A 16,115-nucleotide genomic window follows, 5' to 3' on the forward strand; every position below is an offset into this window, starting at 1 on the left:
TTTTTATGAATTAAGCTTAACCCACTCCGCCCCACCCCGCACTGCCCCATTGCCATCCATATGGCTGCTAGTTGCATGGATTCTCCGTATTCCCCAGAATAAACTAATTTATTATTCTTCCCGTTATGAAATAATAGGCTCACATACTATTATATCAAATTTACGTGTATTTACTATTTTCATCAATTTATACTATCAACTTATAAAAAAAGATGAAAATATATAGATAGTTAATAATCGTGGTTTAGTGATAAGAAATTAATGTAAAACATATGCTATAATTTATATATTAAAAAACATGTTTGTAGTAAATTTTTACTACTTTTTCAGTTTCAATCTTCTAATCTTAAATTTTTTTAAAAATTCCGTGTCAATCTTCTAATCTTAAATTAAAAACATGTTAAATATACTAAAATATCTTTTGAATTTTATAGTTTTAAATATGTCATGTAAGATTACGGTGTAAAGAGTTACTCTGTTTGTCCCCATTTATGTGACAAACTTTCATTTTTAATCAATAACAAAAAGAATATCATGTCTCGATAGTTCAAAATATTTTAACTTTAAATTATTACTCCCTCCGTCTTGTTTTATGTGAGGTAGTTTGACTCGACGCGGCGTTTAAGAAAAAAAGGGAGACTTTTAAAACTCGTGGTCCAAAATGAATAATAAAAAATTGTGTGACTGTAAATCATTTTATTAAAGATAAAATAGATAATTTATAGTTAAATTGTAACTTAATATATAAATGTATCATTCTTTTTTGGACTAACTAAAAAAGAAAGCAAGTCACATAAATTGGGACAGAGGGAGTATTTTTTACAATTATTAAATGATTTATAGCCACATCACATAGATGATCAAGAAACGTTTAAGATCATAAATTTTTATAGTTTTTTCTTTTTTTCTTAAATTTTTGTTAAATCAACAATATCACATAATTTAAGACGAAGAAAATACTAAATATAAAAGAATTACTAATTTTATAAATTAAATATAATAAATAAATTGAAAATAGTGTGGATTGAGTGGGGCCTCATATGTGGTGACAGTTGGCTCCAGCTAGGTGGTTCTGACTTTACACTATGATCAAAAGAGTGATGTAATGCCATTAATGATGATTTTTTGGAGAATAAAACTTGTTAAATCTCAGTTTCTGTATAACAAATTAGTAGAAGTGAAAAAAAATGAAAGTGCAGTTGGTACTGAATTTGAGGGTGAAATCAAATTTACGTACGGTCCGTACCTCTCTAGAGGGAGCTAGGCAAAAAGTTTTCTCCTTTATAATAAAGTTTTAGAATTATATTTGTTACTCCAATTTTACTACTATACTTACTAGACAATAGCACGAGAAAAAAAGGGAAAAGAATAGACAAGAGATGATGCATCCAACTTGTCATTGTTTTGTCATTCATGACAAACCTATCCTTTCATTTTTTTTATAATCATGGTGTTTGAGCGTGTCTCAATTAATTTTATTGGATATCTATTATTATCGACTAGTAACAAATACTGTCGTACTAGATAACTCTATCCTATAAAGTTAAAACATATGAGAATTAAAATCATCTCGTATTTTACCTCTACTAAAATTTGAAAGGTTTGATTACTAGGTCACACCCGATGACGAAGCTGCAAGGTTCTTTTAGGCCATTAATTTGGATTTCCTTAGCCTCACTCACTCCTACCACTAATTACTAATGAATTTATTATTAAATTTTCCAATTCAGAAAAATTCAATATTTTTTCAATCAAATTGTACATGAATGATTAAGAATGTGTGTGTATATATATAATATCATTTGATATATCTAAAATTTCTAAAATCTTTCTTTAAAATATTAATAAGAATATAATCTTACGAGTGAGGTCTAAATATTACGAGTGTTTTGAAGAGAAAAAGAATCCTATATGGAGAGAAAGAGAGATGACAAGAGTGTGTCAGTAACACATTGGGAGAGAGATGGATGAGACAGTACTGAAGCACGTGACATGCACGGAAGAAAGGATACATCAAAGTTTTATTTTTATTTTTTATAAAAAATAAATAATCTTTTGGGAAAAAGGGGTGGGGGATGTGCTGATCCCTAAGCAAAATGCTCGGCACGTGCATCGTCCATGTGCATCCTTTTTAAAAGAACAATTAAATATATCTATTTTTAAATTAAATTTTGTGACTTTGGATATTGTATAATATTCCGTCCTTGAGGGGCGGATTCGTGCATTTACATTTTACTATTCTCTGTCTCAATTTATACAATTTAGTTAATCTAAAAAAAATAACATATTTAATTTTATGGTAAGAATTTAAATTTATAATACTCATTTTATCTTTTAATGAAATGATTTAACTTATTTAATATCATAAGTTTTCAAAGTACTTCCTTCTTTTTTAAATTTTGTATCAAATCAAACTATATCACTTAAATAGAAATGGAGGGAGTAGATATTATCTCTCCGTTTCAGTACAAATATATATTTCATCTGTCTCATAGTAGTTGATCACTTTCCTTTTTACACGCATATTAAGAAATCATAAATAGGAAAATAATTTTACTAATTCACCCCTTAAAAACTTTTTGAGAATATTACAAACAAACGTGAACACATTCAAAAAGAATTACTTGCATGGTAATACACGAAAAATTTAATTGATACTTTCTTGATTTAGTAAAATGGACAAATAAAATGAGGCAACTATTTTTAGTAAATTATCAACTAATATGGGACGGAGGGAGTACATACACAAGAAAAAATCGTAGCTAGCATCTATGTTCAATAATTCAGCGCCCATATTTATGTACACGAGTTGCTAAACTTTGACGAAATTGAAACATAATTTTCTATTACTTTCATTTTTTCTAAAATAAATTAGTATGAATTAATAGTTTGAAAAACTTGAGAACTAACATATTATAATAAGTTAAACTAAGGTGAAAATATATGCAAGTTCATGCTATCAACGTGCATAAACTAAATCCATTCGTAAAACTCTTTTCTCTGACCAGATGGTTTAAGATCCAAATGGGTAAAAAAGTACTAGAGTTTTGTTCTTCTCGATATACGATAATGTTGGCAATACTTTGATGCCATTATAGTAAAAAGAACAACTGAATCAGTGACAGATCATATATTAACAACTAACAGTAACGAATTCTACATAAAAATGTCATTTGTGCTCAAGTATGAATTGAGAACACACACTTGAAAAAGAAAAAAAAAAGGTCATGTGACAGACCATATATTAACATGGCTGGCAAATTCACGTGTGCCCATATGGAGAAGCCACTATTTTCTGCATTTCAAGTTGACCTTCTATTATTTAAAATTTGATTTAATACACAAAACAATGCCCTCGGCACAAACCCCCACCCCTTCGTAGGGTAAAAATAACTAAGTGCTGTCTTTTTATATTTATTTTTTGGTTTTACGCAGATGGAAATTACAAGCAACACAAAGGTCAAACGAACTTTTTGGTTTCTCACTCGTTTGCATTAGTTTTTTAAATGTTCATAGTTTACTCTATTCAGAGTCCACAACGGAACTGCAATAGGAAAAGGCCCAGTCTTCCCTAGCTATACATATACACCGTTCCTCAAATTATGTTCCTTCGTGATACTGTTGGCATTTTGTAGCAGTTTATCTAAATATCAAAGTGGAAAATTTTGTAAGAGCTGCAACAAGCATCAGTATCATATCTGTAACAATAGATTAGACGACCTGTGTAGTATCTTTCTTTGCCATCAATGTCATTTGACACACTAGATGTGATTTGACATTCTTTAAAGGGAAAATACCAATGTAGTACTTCAGAATATGGACCGGTCTCAACATTTTAAACAGAGGGATAAACCAGCAAAAAACAAAACTTCAAATTTACCTATTCAGTATCCTAAGATTTTACTTCAAATTTTCCTACAGTGTTAACAAATCCCTTAAATATTAAACTCACAACAAATCACAAGATTAAGGAATAATTTCAGGGGAAAAACAAAAACCCATTCTGGATCAACAAGAGCTGGTGGGATCAATTCTCAAAAGGGCAATGAAAAATGCAACACAGCTACTGTAATCCTACTCATCATTCTGGCTCTCATCTTTGACAAGCCTTATCATGTCATCAATTCTCAGAATGGTAATAGCTGCTTCTGTAGCAAACTGGTAAGAAATTACACCGTATTAGAAGGGACAAATACCTCAATTTTCAGCAGATCAGCATTCTAGTGTAGATGTACCTGTATAATTTTTACTTTGCTCATTGCAGGCTCAATCACCCCAGCCTCCAAGTTATTTCGCACAGTGCCCTTTGATAGGTCCAGTCCCATGCTGTAAAACACAACAAAACCTGATTATGATAGTTCATAGGAAGGACAGTAGATGTATTGATTAACACCATTCATTCGGCTCAGCAGTGCATCATCCTTCAAAAAAAAAAAAGGAAGCAATATGTGTAGACCCCACATAAAATTAAAAGCAAAAGGCATAAGCAGACATTTTCATTCTGGTGAAGTGACGGCATGACACAAGTAAATGCCTCAAGGATGAGCTGATCACTTTCAGATCCCTTTTATTTAATGCCATTTTACACATTTGGGCCATTAATCTAGAAACTTAAAATTGGTCCAAACTGTAGATAGCACAAAATTTTGGGGCAAATAGTTGGCTCACACAATAAGCTGGTTGTAAGGAAAAATGGCCAACTAACTCTCTTTCAGACCCATCAACCTTGAGAAACTGTAGATGTGTATGCCAGTGATGGGGTCTGAGGAGGTTTGAGAAAGAGATGGTCAGCACCAGCCAGAAGAACGCCTTGCATAGTAAGAAAATATTACATCTCATAGAAGTAGTCTTTACTTTATCCTACTCGAGGCAATCATCCATCCCTTCACCGAAGGAAGCCTTTGAGAATGTTGAAAGCTGTAACCCACAAGGATCTCCAAACGAACCCCAAAAACCAGATTCTTACGAAACTAAAACTTGAAATCCTAGTAATGTATAAAGTATAAACTTGAAAAGTAGTGCATCAGCTTTGGCTAGAAGCCTTGACCAAATGACACAAAGATGTACAAAGAATACCTTGACAAATGCTTCTTATCAGCTTTGGTTTGTGCAAGGTAGTGGCAAGAACGTAGTTTAGATACCAAGTCACTGGAATCTTTTGCAGCATTATTTGCAAGAACCTGCACCAGAAGAAATTCACCAGAATTGATCATGAAGATATAAGTGGTGCAAGAGCATCATCTATTTTTTTTATACAACTAGTAAGGACCTTTGGTATGACAAGTAAGGATTCAGCAAATTGTGCAATAGCCAGCTGCTCCCTTGACCCAAGAGTAGTAGCTAGGTACTCCAAGTAGACACATAAAGCAGCCTCAACAGCTCCACCACCAGCAACGACCTGTTTACCACGGTAACAAACTGATCAGGCCTTTATACTTCTACAAAATTTCACTGCTGCCTTCTATAGCCAAGAGGAAATGGAGATTATAGTAGTGGATTTCCTCCATGGCCAAATCAAATATTGTGCTGGAAGATATCCACAAGCAACTAGCAGTAAAATCAGGATGCACGCTTGTCCTTGTCGAAGTATAAGGTCATTAAAGTACCAGAGACTGGTACACTATTAATATATGGATTTGCAACTTTTGGTATTTTCATCATAGCTTTTTCACTCTTGTATTTTTTTCCAAACATCTTTTGAAAAAACTTTTCTTGAGCCAAGGGTCTAGCGAAAACAGCCTCTCTACCTTACACAAGGTAGGAGGATAAGGTTTGCATCTCCCCCCCCCCCAAACCTAGACACCACTTGTGAAATCACATTGAGTATGTTGTTGGAGTTACACCCCTTAATCATGCCTATGTAATTACCCTAGTACAGTAGTTCATCAAACAAGTTAAACTGATAACCTACACCTATTCTAGATCTAAACATAGTCGCAAGTATAAGAGAATAAGCTTCCTTGCAGCGTGCATAAAATTGTGATGCCCCCAACATACCCTGTTATCTGTATAATTTCATCAAAGTAAACGACAACCGCATTTAGAAGTAATTTCTGGATACATGGACTTACAGTTGATGACTCTAGTGTTCTCTTCACAATGCATAAAGCATCATGGAGGGCCCTCTCCATCTCATCAAGCATAAAGTCATTTGCACCTCTAAGTATTAATGAAACCTGATAAAAGCAGCAGCATCAGATTCCATATTCATAACCTTTGAGTTTCAACACAATCATCATTTTGGAAAGAAAAAACACCACGAGCCACAACATTTTACATCGAAGACAACAAATAAGAGTCACGGGAAGAATAGGCTTAAACTATTTTGCAGTTTTAAACAAGTAATGAGCACAGTTAGAATAAACTCAAAATTCAGTGCAACTACATACCGAACTTGAGGTTTTGGTTCCTTTAACCATAATCACATCATCATCAGCAATTCGCTCCTCCACCACCTCATCAGCATGTCCAAGAAATGATGGTTCAAAAGTTTCTTCTCCTTCCATATCAGCAAATGTTGAGACCTGTAGAGCATTATACATGAGCACATGTCATGTTCCCAGAAATGATTATGCTAGTAATTACCACAAATCACAAATCACAATCGCCCAAAATTATCGCCACTATCCTACTCATATATTGTTTCTCTTTGTTCCTGCAACCACCTACTGGGGGCGGCAGCCAGCAGCTGTCTAAGGAGGAGACAGCTTATCATATATTCTGCTTTCACAAGATAAGAGACTTCATGTCCTCACAACTGGACTGCAGTTAATCCAACAATTGATAAACCAAGTACAAACTCACTGAAAGTTGGTCCTATCCATTCTTGATCCCAACTCCATTCAAGTAGAAATCTCTAACCTTTTTGTCCTTCATATGACGCTCATTGTTCATCTTAGTCTACTGTGGATTACATGATAGAACTCTCCACACAAATTGTATCTTTTCGACATTCATGATCATGAAAAATGCATGCTAAAGCTAGGTATCAGTCTAGTTAACATACCACAGTTGCACCAGTTGCCTTGGCAACATGGCGCAAATCTTCTTTGCGTACACGTCTAACTGCAATGGCACCAGCTTCCACAAAGTACTGAAACAGAAAAATATGAAATTAGATCATAACTGCACCAGCTTCTGCAATCACACTTTAGAAAGAAACACAAGAAACAAGCAGAAGTAACCAAGATGGAATTTGTCTAGCAGGGACAGTTATGACAGATGTCAGCATTGCTAGCTTCACAACCTTCCAAAACAAGCATTACCATGACTGCCACGTGTAAATCCACAACAAGAGCTAGTTTTTTAACCTTTTTTGTTTTATCTAAAGTAAATAATTTATAAAAGGGCTAAATTTTATATCAGCACCAGGTACCTGCTACCTCCCACCAACAAACAGGTACCGAGTAGCTATGCCCACCAAGCCTTCAGCAGATGGAAAGAAATCACCTAGTGTTTTTTGCTCTGCTGAGACTTAAACTTAAAGACCCCATGCATTGAAGTTGATTGTAACGGTACTGGCACAATAAGGGTAACAGTTATCAAGAACATGCCAGGAAAAATTAAGAGAACATCTAGAATGTACAAAATAAAGCCCTGGTATTAAACAAAGCATTTGTTGACTTTTCATTGGTTGGTGGTGAAAGAGGTTGTACTTACGCAAGAGAATCTTATGAAGAGGGGAATACAAATGTGCCCAAGATGTTTTTGTGAGCAGGTTGCAGAGACAATTAATCATCTGTTCTTGCATTGTAAAGTGGTTGGCCAGTTGTGGAATTTGTTTACTAGCTTCAGAGGTATAAGTTGGACTGTTCCAGGGAGAACAGGACAGGCTCTAGAAAGCTGGAATATGGAGGGCAGTGGCAGCACAGACAAGAGTAGATGGAAAATTGTCCCAGCTGTTATTTGGTGGACCATATGGAAAGAAAGGAATTCTAGGAATTTTGATAACAAGAGCAGCCCTCTGCACAAGATTAAAATGAATTGAATTATCACTTTTTGCTATTGGTGTAGTTCAGAGTATATAGATGACCCTGTGGCTATTGTAGACATTCTAGGGTCCTTATAAAGGTGAAAGGAGGATCTAGGGATAGTTCTCTTTTTTCTTCTTTCTTTTCTTTATCTTTTGTTTATGCCCGACATACGTGTGGAGGGAGGATATGATGTAAATTTTTGGATACCAGCTTTGGGCTGATGATTGATATACAAATGTTACCTTTATCAAAAAAAAGGGAACTTTAGTATGAGTTAGGTATAGGAACTCATTCTCAACCGAGTAGAGCATTTGAAGGAGACAGCAAAACATGAAAAGTGAAACCAAAGTTAGCAGCTTGCCTTCAGTGCCATGTCATCAATTCCTTTTGAAGTCAAGACGACATTTGCTCCCGCACTCAAAAGTTTCTGAATCCGTTCTTTTGTCATATCAGCTTCTCTGTAAACATAAATTTACATTAGGGCTAGATAACAACATGCTGCTGTGGTTTAACCAATGTGTTGCAAATCATAGCTACAGAATGTCATCGGTTATCCCAAGTTATATAAGCAAAACAGCCTTGGGAGATCATTAAAGATAAAAAAGTTAAGTCAAAAACAACAGCCTCAGCCTCATATTTCGTTCAGTACCCGCAATAAGATATCCAATGTACTCTGTAGTAATCACTCAAATACTCAACGTATTTAAACAATCACATAATTGTAGGAAATATTTAACACTCAACGCTCCCGATAACATTTCTGAATAAAAAATTTCCAACACTGATCATGGCCATATGTGGCAAATATTAGTTGCTATTTCTTTGGTTTCAGATATGAGAAGTTGACAAGTAGAACGATGTTTTGATGCTAACACATAGATAGCAGCAGAAAGACTGAATGGTCCAGTAAAAAATCACCTTTGGCGAATCCTCTCAAGCTCTCTAGGATCATTTACCAACACTTGAACACCCATCTGCATTTTTGTCTTTTGAAGATTGAAGTCAAGACAAGCAATCCGTGCAGGCGCAACTCTCAGAGGCATTCCTTGGGCAGCACGCCCAGTATTCAGTGCATAACCCTTCAATAGATAGCTATCTTTTGCACTTTTCCCATGTGCTTTAAGTAAATTAATACCCTGGATAGACATAAATTTTTATTTATATTAGTGCTTGATCTAGATGTCAAACAATCTAGGGAATCTACTAAATCAAACTGCACAAAATTAGTTTTTTGAAACTGGTATTATTGTATTCCTCAACAGTAAGGGTATGTTGGCAACCTCCAAAAAGCAACAGAAAGTATAAATGAAACAAAAACAGGCCAAAATTGTTCTAATGTGCTTCCAGATTAACAAAACTATAGAGAAGACCTTCCAAATTATCAGAACAAGTTTTCTTGAACGAACAACACACCTTTATAGGATATTTGATTTCACCCCTAACATTAGTCATCTTGACTGCCTGTACTGCTTCAACAACCTACAAAATACCAATTGCTAAAGATTATGGTACCTGGGAATGATGTTTCACAAAAGATATGGATACAAAAGACCCTTAGAAAGCAAAATGTATCTGGTTGAATAATTTAGATGCACATGCATGATAAAGGTTGACATTGGAGAAGGAATAGCAACGAAAAAAGATCTTCAAACATTGACAATACACAAGTATGAAAAATTATGCAAGGAGCAAACGTACAATTGTTAAACAAGCATACAGTTAGGGCCCTATAAGCAAAAAAAAAATACAGAATCACAATATAATGAATTAAATAGAAGTTGACTAAAAAAGGTCAATATTGCTAACCGTATAATTTCAGTAACTTAAGTTAGATGTACATCTTGGGAAATTTATGTGAAAAGGAAGCAGAAAAAAAAAGAAGTAACTTTTTTACAATAATCATGCTAGCTCAAATGGGACAAGAAATTAAATTAGGTAGCTACAACATTTCAAAACACTATACACAAAACTGCAGGAAGTTTAGTAGTGGTAGGCGCACTCTTTCCCCCTTACAAAGCATCACAAACAATAAGAAATATGAACTTACCCACTAATTGTATGCAAGCAAAGTATGAGAATGTTACTAACCAGAAGTCATATGACGAGTCTAGTAATTGATTGCCTAAAGGCAGCAATATCAAAGAGACTAAGATGTGGTTCAGACTAAAACGGGAATAAAACCAAACCATTACACTACACATACATGGGAGATAAGATTTTTGTTAGGTTATTTGAACATGGATATACTCTCCTGTTGTATTGGGACAAGGCTCAGAGCACTATTAATACACTTGATTTGAATAATCAAAAAGCTTATCCTTAGGTTTTTTCCAAGAATGGGCACAGTTTATTCAAGATAATCCAATTTCAACAACCACCATACCATATTTGCAAAGAAGTCACTATCATCTGCTATCAACTTCGATGACATGCTGGTCTTGGCACAGTTTATAAGAGAATCTTTTCCAAGCTTATCGACCTGAAAAAACAGTGAACAAACTGGAAAGATCATGAACTGCAGTAACATAGTCATCAAAAGTGAAAAGCGTTGAAATGCACCATGGTCTGCTAGGGTTTAAAGTGCAAAGCCCAATTAAATATAAATTTTATATCAATGAAAGATTTTTATAAAGAACAAAATAATATATATATATATATGAATGTAATTACGCAATACATGCAAAAATATATAATTATAAACACAATAAATAACTATAATAAAAAAAATATAATCGTAGAATTTTATGAAGTAAAACACATAAACCACGTTAAAAACTATTTATTTCCAATTACATGTAAAGATATAGTTACAAGTGTCCAGGAACTAGTTATCTGATGCTAAAACCTGATCACTAAAAGATTCATTTATACCATTTCCTCAACAGCTAATATATCATTCTGCCAATAATATTTATTGTCCAATGTTATGCTCTTAATAGCAGAGCCCATGAAGGATGAGAGACATGTGTTAACCATGCCGCTGCACTAAAGCACCACATAAGGAGGCAAAATGTTCAGTCTAAGGTTCCTAATGCAGTAGATTGATGAAAACCTTTTTCATGCTTTCAACCTGATAGGATAAAGGATTAAACTGGTTCTTACACCTCAGCAATGACATAAATCATGAGACACTCGAAATTGCAAGTGCAACCTGTACTTACAATTTCACTAGGAATGAAACTCTTGACTTAATAATCATAGATTTAAGAAAATGTCCTTTTTCTTATAAGGTCCGCTAGGTATAATATACAGTTCAAAGATAATGCAAGCTGGATTAGTATTTGAACAAACTACTTCACATGTGGTAGACACATCAGCATAATACACAGTATTACACACGTGAAGGCCAAATACCAGGAATCAATACCTTAACAGCCAATTTTTCTTCAACATATTTGCATGCTTCCCTCATTGCGAGCTGCCAGAAACAAGTGCAGTATAATATTAGACAGGCTTTCTGTTTTTGGAATCACGAAAAAAAGGGATTGTCATTATTCTTTTAAGTTGCATGTGAAATGAATGCAGATAGTTACCCTATATCCACTGATAATCGAGGTTGGGTGAATTTTGTGCCTCACCAACTCATTTGCTCCCTGCAAATATTAACACAGAGAATATCAACCAAAACTATGAGCACTAACTGTTTGAATTGAAAATACTCAGAGAAGCGTGTGCATTGCAATAGGTCAGCAAGAATACCTTAAGCAATTCTGCAGCTATAATAACAACTGAGGTTGTTCCATCACCAACTTCTCGATCTTGGAGTTCAGCCAACTCAACAAGAACCTGTGAGATAGTGCCTTACAATGGTCCATCACTTTTTACAAAATGTTTATACACTATGCCTGAGTGAGAAAATAGAAGGTTCATGTGGTTACCTTGGCAGCTGGATGCTCAACTTCTAACATCCTCAGAATTGTAGCACCATCATTAGTAATTGTTACATCGCCAATATCATCAACAAGCATCTAAGATTCATAGCAATGCCCGTGAGTCAACAATCAAGTAACCATTCAAACACTAAATATATGTGGAGGTGAGGGTGGAGGGGCACTTAAAATGTTGAAATCAAAGCCATTTTATTCTTTTTCATTAATATAAGCCAGATCCAATTGTGTTATCTCAAAAATCGTTTAAGATGATTAATTCGATGAATTTTAAGTAAAGTATAATCCACTCCATACTTTAAGATATTAAATAAGTGTTAAGCGCAGATACATCATGTTCAATGTCAAAAATAATGCATTGGGTTGGTAAATGATTATTCAGCCTTGGTACTTCAATTTAAAATCAATCTTCAGATTACAAAACTAAACTAGAACAGATTATTCTGTTATATATTTATGCCACTTCACATCCGGTACACATTGTGACTGTCACAAATCAGGGCATTAGGCATCAGCTTTGATTCTGAACTAATTTTTAGCCCACCAACTGACGTGTTAACCAAGTGCTGATACTTATAAACTAAAATGAGCTTGAACAGAAGCCATAGCCATACCATATTGCACCTGTCTTACGGATTATTGATAATCACAGGCTAAAATGCTCAGTATGAGCAAGCATGGCAAATATGCTCACTTAACGTTTTGTTATTCTCATCCTTAAATCATTCACATAAAGAAGAACAAACTTGATACAAAATAACAACAATCCAAGAGGCTTCCAGAGAACTCAAGCTTTCACATAATATTCTCTGAATTGCTCTGTACATTCATACATAACTGTGAAAATGCTAGTTAGCTTACTTCAGCAATTAAGGATCCTATAGATTCTACCTGTCATTAATATACCATTCCATTAAAGCTTGAGTTCTCAAAAATTTATCTTTCAAATTAGAAATTTCACAAAAAAAAACATCTCAAAACCCTAGGCATGAACATCCTCCCAAAACTGGCAACCAGATACATAACCACGAGAGAAATAGTTAGCAACTTTGACAAGTAAGGCCAACCGGAGGCAGATACGAGTACACTACGAGTACATAAACATATACAAGAGCTAGGGAAAATAGAAACGAACCTTATCAAGGCCAACGGGTCCAAGCGAAGATTTGACAATGTTGGCTACTGCTTGACATGCCGTCACTGAAATCCCAAAATACAACACACAATCACTACTTCACTAAGCAGAAAGAGAAACTAATACAAATAGAGGGGGGAAAGGTAGCTAGATATGAAAGTACCATTTTGAGTGCGAACATCCTGACCGGACTGGCGGTCGCCGGAAATATCAAGAGTTTGTGCTGAATACGCCATTTCTGACTGAATATCTGGCCGGAAAAGTGATGAGACTGTTGGGAATGCGAGGAGATCGGCAACGAGAAAAAACCCTAGATCGGGTTATGGTCTTATGGAGTGAAGACAAGCGCGGATTCTCGAAGAATACGAAAGCCTTTTGTAGTGTGGAATGTTTGGGTACAAAAATGAGGAGAAGCAAAGTGAGATTTACTGCTCGTTCGTGAGGGTTTTAGGTTTGTACCCTTGAAAATAATATTTGGCCCTAGAAGTTTTTTTCTTTTCATAGTTTCTAATAAAAGATCACAAACAATTTTTTTAAAAAATTACAAAATAAATGAAAAATACTTTTGTTTCGACTATGGAAAATACTAAATAGGTCAGCATGGTATGGTATATACCGAAATATCATATCATATCGTGGTTTTGGTATTATGAAATTTGGTGTGGTATATGGTATACATTTTAATTTTTTTTGGTAGTTGGTATTTAGAAATAACATACCGAAGTATATAGTTACATAAATAACATATATATATATTATTAAAATACTAAGAAATATGCAACCTAGTATTAGTATAAACTTGATTGAAATATATTTGAATTGTAATTGATTAACAAAAGGAATTCTTTGTACTTTATTTTGCATATATATTTTTACATATGTAATGTGTTAGTATAATACAATTGAGACCTTTTTTTAATTGTCAAAGTCATAATACTCTATTATACGAGTATATATTAGTCGAACTTGAACAAATTATGGTTACCAATTTACCATACCATAAACTATCGAAACCAAACTTTAATATACCGAACCATACCGAATTAATTTAGTATAGTAATAATATAATATTTTAAAAATCAAATATCAAAATTAACGTATCAAAACTTTCAAATACCGTACCATACCATACCTTATTCACCCCTACTTTTAGAGAAAATTAGATAGAATATTTATTGAGTCAAAATTTCTTAATTATTAACTATTATTATGGAGAATGCCACTCAACCTTTGTTATTGTTGGCGAAGTGCACATTTCTTTTTTTCTTCTTCCTCTCTTCATTTTTCATTGTGGTTTGACTTGAGGATTAGGGAGTTTTGAAATCTCAACGTTTAGAAATCGTTGAATGCTGTTATTTTAGAGTTGTTCATATAGTTGAACAGAATCAGAGGGAGGAAAACATGAAGAATATAGATGCTCCACAATTATTGATTGAGTTTGGGCTTCAGAAAAAATTAGAATATTCATTTCGAACTTGAATAGTAAGTTTGTTGATTACATTATTGTTTACTAATTATTTGAAGTTGGGTAGTCGTGTTTTAGATCTTGGTAACGGGAATGGTGTTTAAGACTCTATGTTCAACTATTGAAATTTCTTAAAAGCTTGAATTTAAAATTCGACGTACCGCAAACATAAATGATTTCGGGTGAATAATCTATCAAAAATATAAAACTTTGAGAGAAGCTCATATTGAAATTTTGGAACTTTTATAAAGGATAATTAATTTGAGTTGGTCGGGATTCAAAAGACTCCATTAAAGCTTCTTCAAAGCTTGATGTTAATAAAATTTGACATGTCGCACACATAAATTATTTTTAGTGAATAATATATCAAAAAACTCAAATTATTAAGAGTAGCTCATACCTAAAATTTGAGACTTTTAAGAGGAAATTTTTGAGTTGGACGGGATTGAAAAGAAACAATCTCCAATGTATAAAAATTATATAAAGTGTATATTGACGTATATACATATGTGATACGTAATTATACAATATCAATACATTACATATCCATACAACCATTTTTTTTTGTGTGCACGGTTAGGTAAGAAACCCTTACTTTTGTCGTGACCTATTTTTTTTATCAAAACTAATCTTGTAGTTAGTAAAATGGACCACTTCCTCGCAACTTCAACTCATATTTGACCAAGTTAGAAAAAATATTATTTGTCATGGAGCTCTGATCGAACACGTCCGCCTAACTCTACTAATTTTTATAAAAGTATTTCTTTGCTAAAATTTCAATTTTCATGCTTCTCCAATATTATGAATCTTCTTTATTTATTTTTTACTTATTCATCATCATTTTCATCTCTATTTTTTACCTCGAAATATCCTCATTTTTTGTAAGATAATCATTTTTCACATTTACTTTTTATCCAATTAAGATCTATTTATATCTTTAATTTGATTTTAAACTTACTTCCACTAAGGCAATCTCCGGAAACTCCCTTTGAATAGGTGAGGTCAACAAAATGAATTTTGACATGATATTTTAAAATTTTATTTTGAAAAATTACATTAAAAAAGAAGATAAAATATCAGATAAAAAATAATTGTTGGAGAGTTTTCCAGGCGCATGTTAGGATGCACTAAAAATGCTGGAGGGAAATTCAGTAAGACTTGATGATTAAGTATATTAAGGATAAAAGTCTGAATTTATATGAGGTAGTGACGAAGAAGTGAAAAAGAGATGAATTTCAAATACAAATATGTATTGTTGTGTCAGTTGGATTAGCCAAATTTTATTTTACCTTACAAATTATATAGTCAACTATTATATTGGAGGAAATATGTGGTCTACCTTACTAACGGTGGTGATAATTTTGATGTCAAAGATAAAATAATCTATTCTTGATTATTTAGAGATATATTTACCCTTTTTATCATTAAATAAAAAGCAATTAGCAAGTTTTTGTCTTTCAAACTCACCAAATACAAACAAATTAATGTATTATAACTTCAGTATCATAAGTCAAATAAATAAATTTAACATATCATTTCTTTTTTAATCAAGTGAAAGACATAATTCTCACAATAACTCACCATCACTGTGCTAAATATTAGTTTCAATTTATTTATTTTTCATTTTAATTTTCACATATTTTCCATCCAAATTA

General features: G+C 33.4%; 1 protein-coding gene across 1 annotated transcript; it reads right to left on the minus strand.

The window, feature by feature from the left end:
• Window positions 1-3,848: 3,848 nt before the first annotated feature.
• Window positions 3,849-13,429, minus strand: LOC125844998 (T-complex protein 1 subunit alpha). Its single transcript, XM_049524371.1, has 17 exons — window positions 13,159-13,429; window positions 12,996-13,060; window positions 11,852-11,941; window positions 11,673-11,759; window positions 11,507-11,566; window positions 11,341-11,391; window positions 10,357-10,452; window positions 9,387-9,452; window positions 8,892-9,109; window positions 8,335-8,431; window positions 7,007-7,093; window positions 6,390-6,524; window positions 6,072-6,176; window positions 5,270-5,398; window positions 5,077-5,180; window positions 4,236-4,326; window positions 3,849-4,158 (listed from the first exon to the last, which is right to left on the minus strand). Exons 1-17 carry the CDS (start codon window positions 13,229-13,231, stop codon window positions 4,075-4,077), a joined length of 1,638 nt encoding a protein of 545 aa, XP_049380328.1. The 5' UTR covers window positions 13,232-13,429; the 3' UTR covers window positions 3,849-4,074.
• Between the last annotated feature and the right edge of the window lie 2,686 nt (window positions 13,430-16,115).

This window comes from Solanum stenotomum, chromosome 1 (assembly GCF_019186545.1).
Source record: "Solanum stenotomum isolate F172 chromosome 1, ASM1918654v1, whole genome shotgun sequence".
Classification (NCBI taxonomy): Eukaryota; Viridiplantae; Streptophyta; class Magnoliopsida; order Solanales; family Solanaceae; genus Solanum; species Solanum stenotomum.

Excerpts from the sequence above, each read along its gene's own strand:
- LOC125844998 (XM_049524371.1), bottom strand. The coding sequence starts at position 13,231 with ATGGCGTATTCAGCACAAACTCTTGATATTTCCGGCGACCGCCAGTCC. Across the intron at positions 9,453-10,356 it reads GTGACTTCTTTGCAAATATG|GTTGTTGAAGCAGTACAGGC; the intron begins GTATGGTGGTTG and ends GGTATTTTGTAG. Across the intron at positions 9,110-9,386 it reads AAATCAAATATCCTATAAAG|GGTATTAATTTACTTAAAGC; the intron begins GTGTGTTGTTCG and ends ATGTCTATCCAG.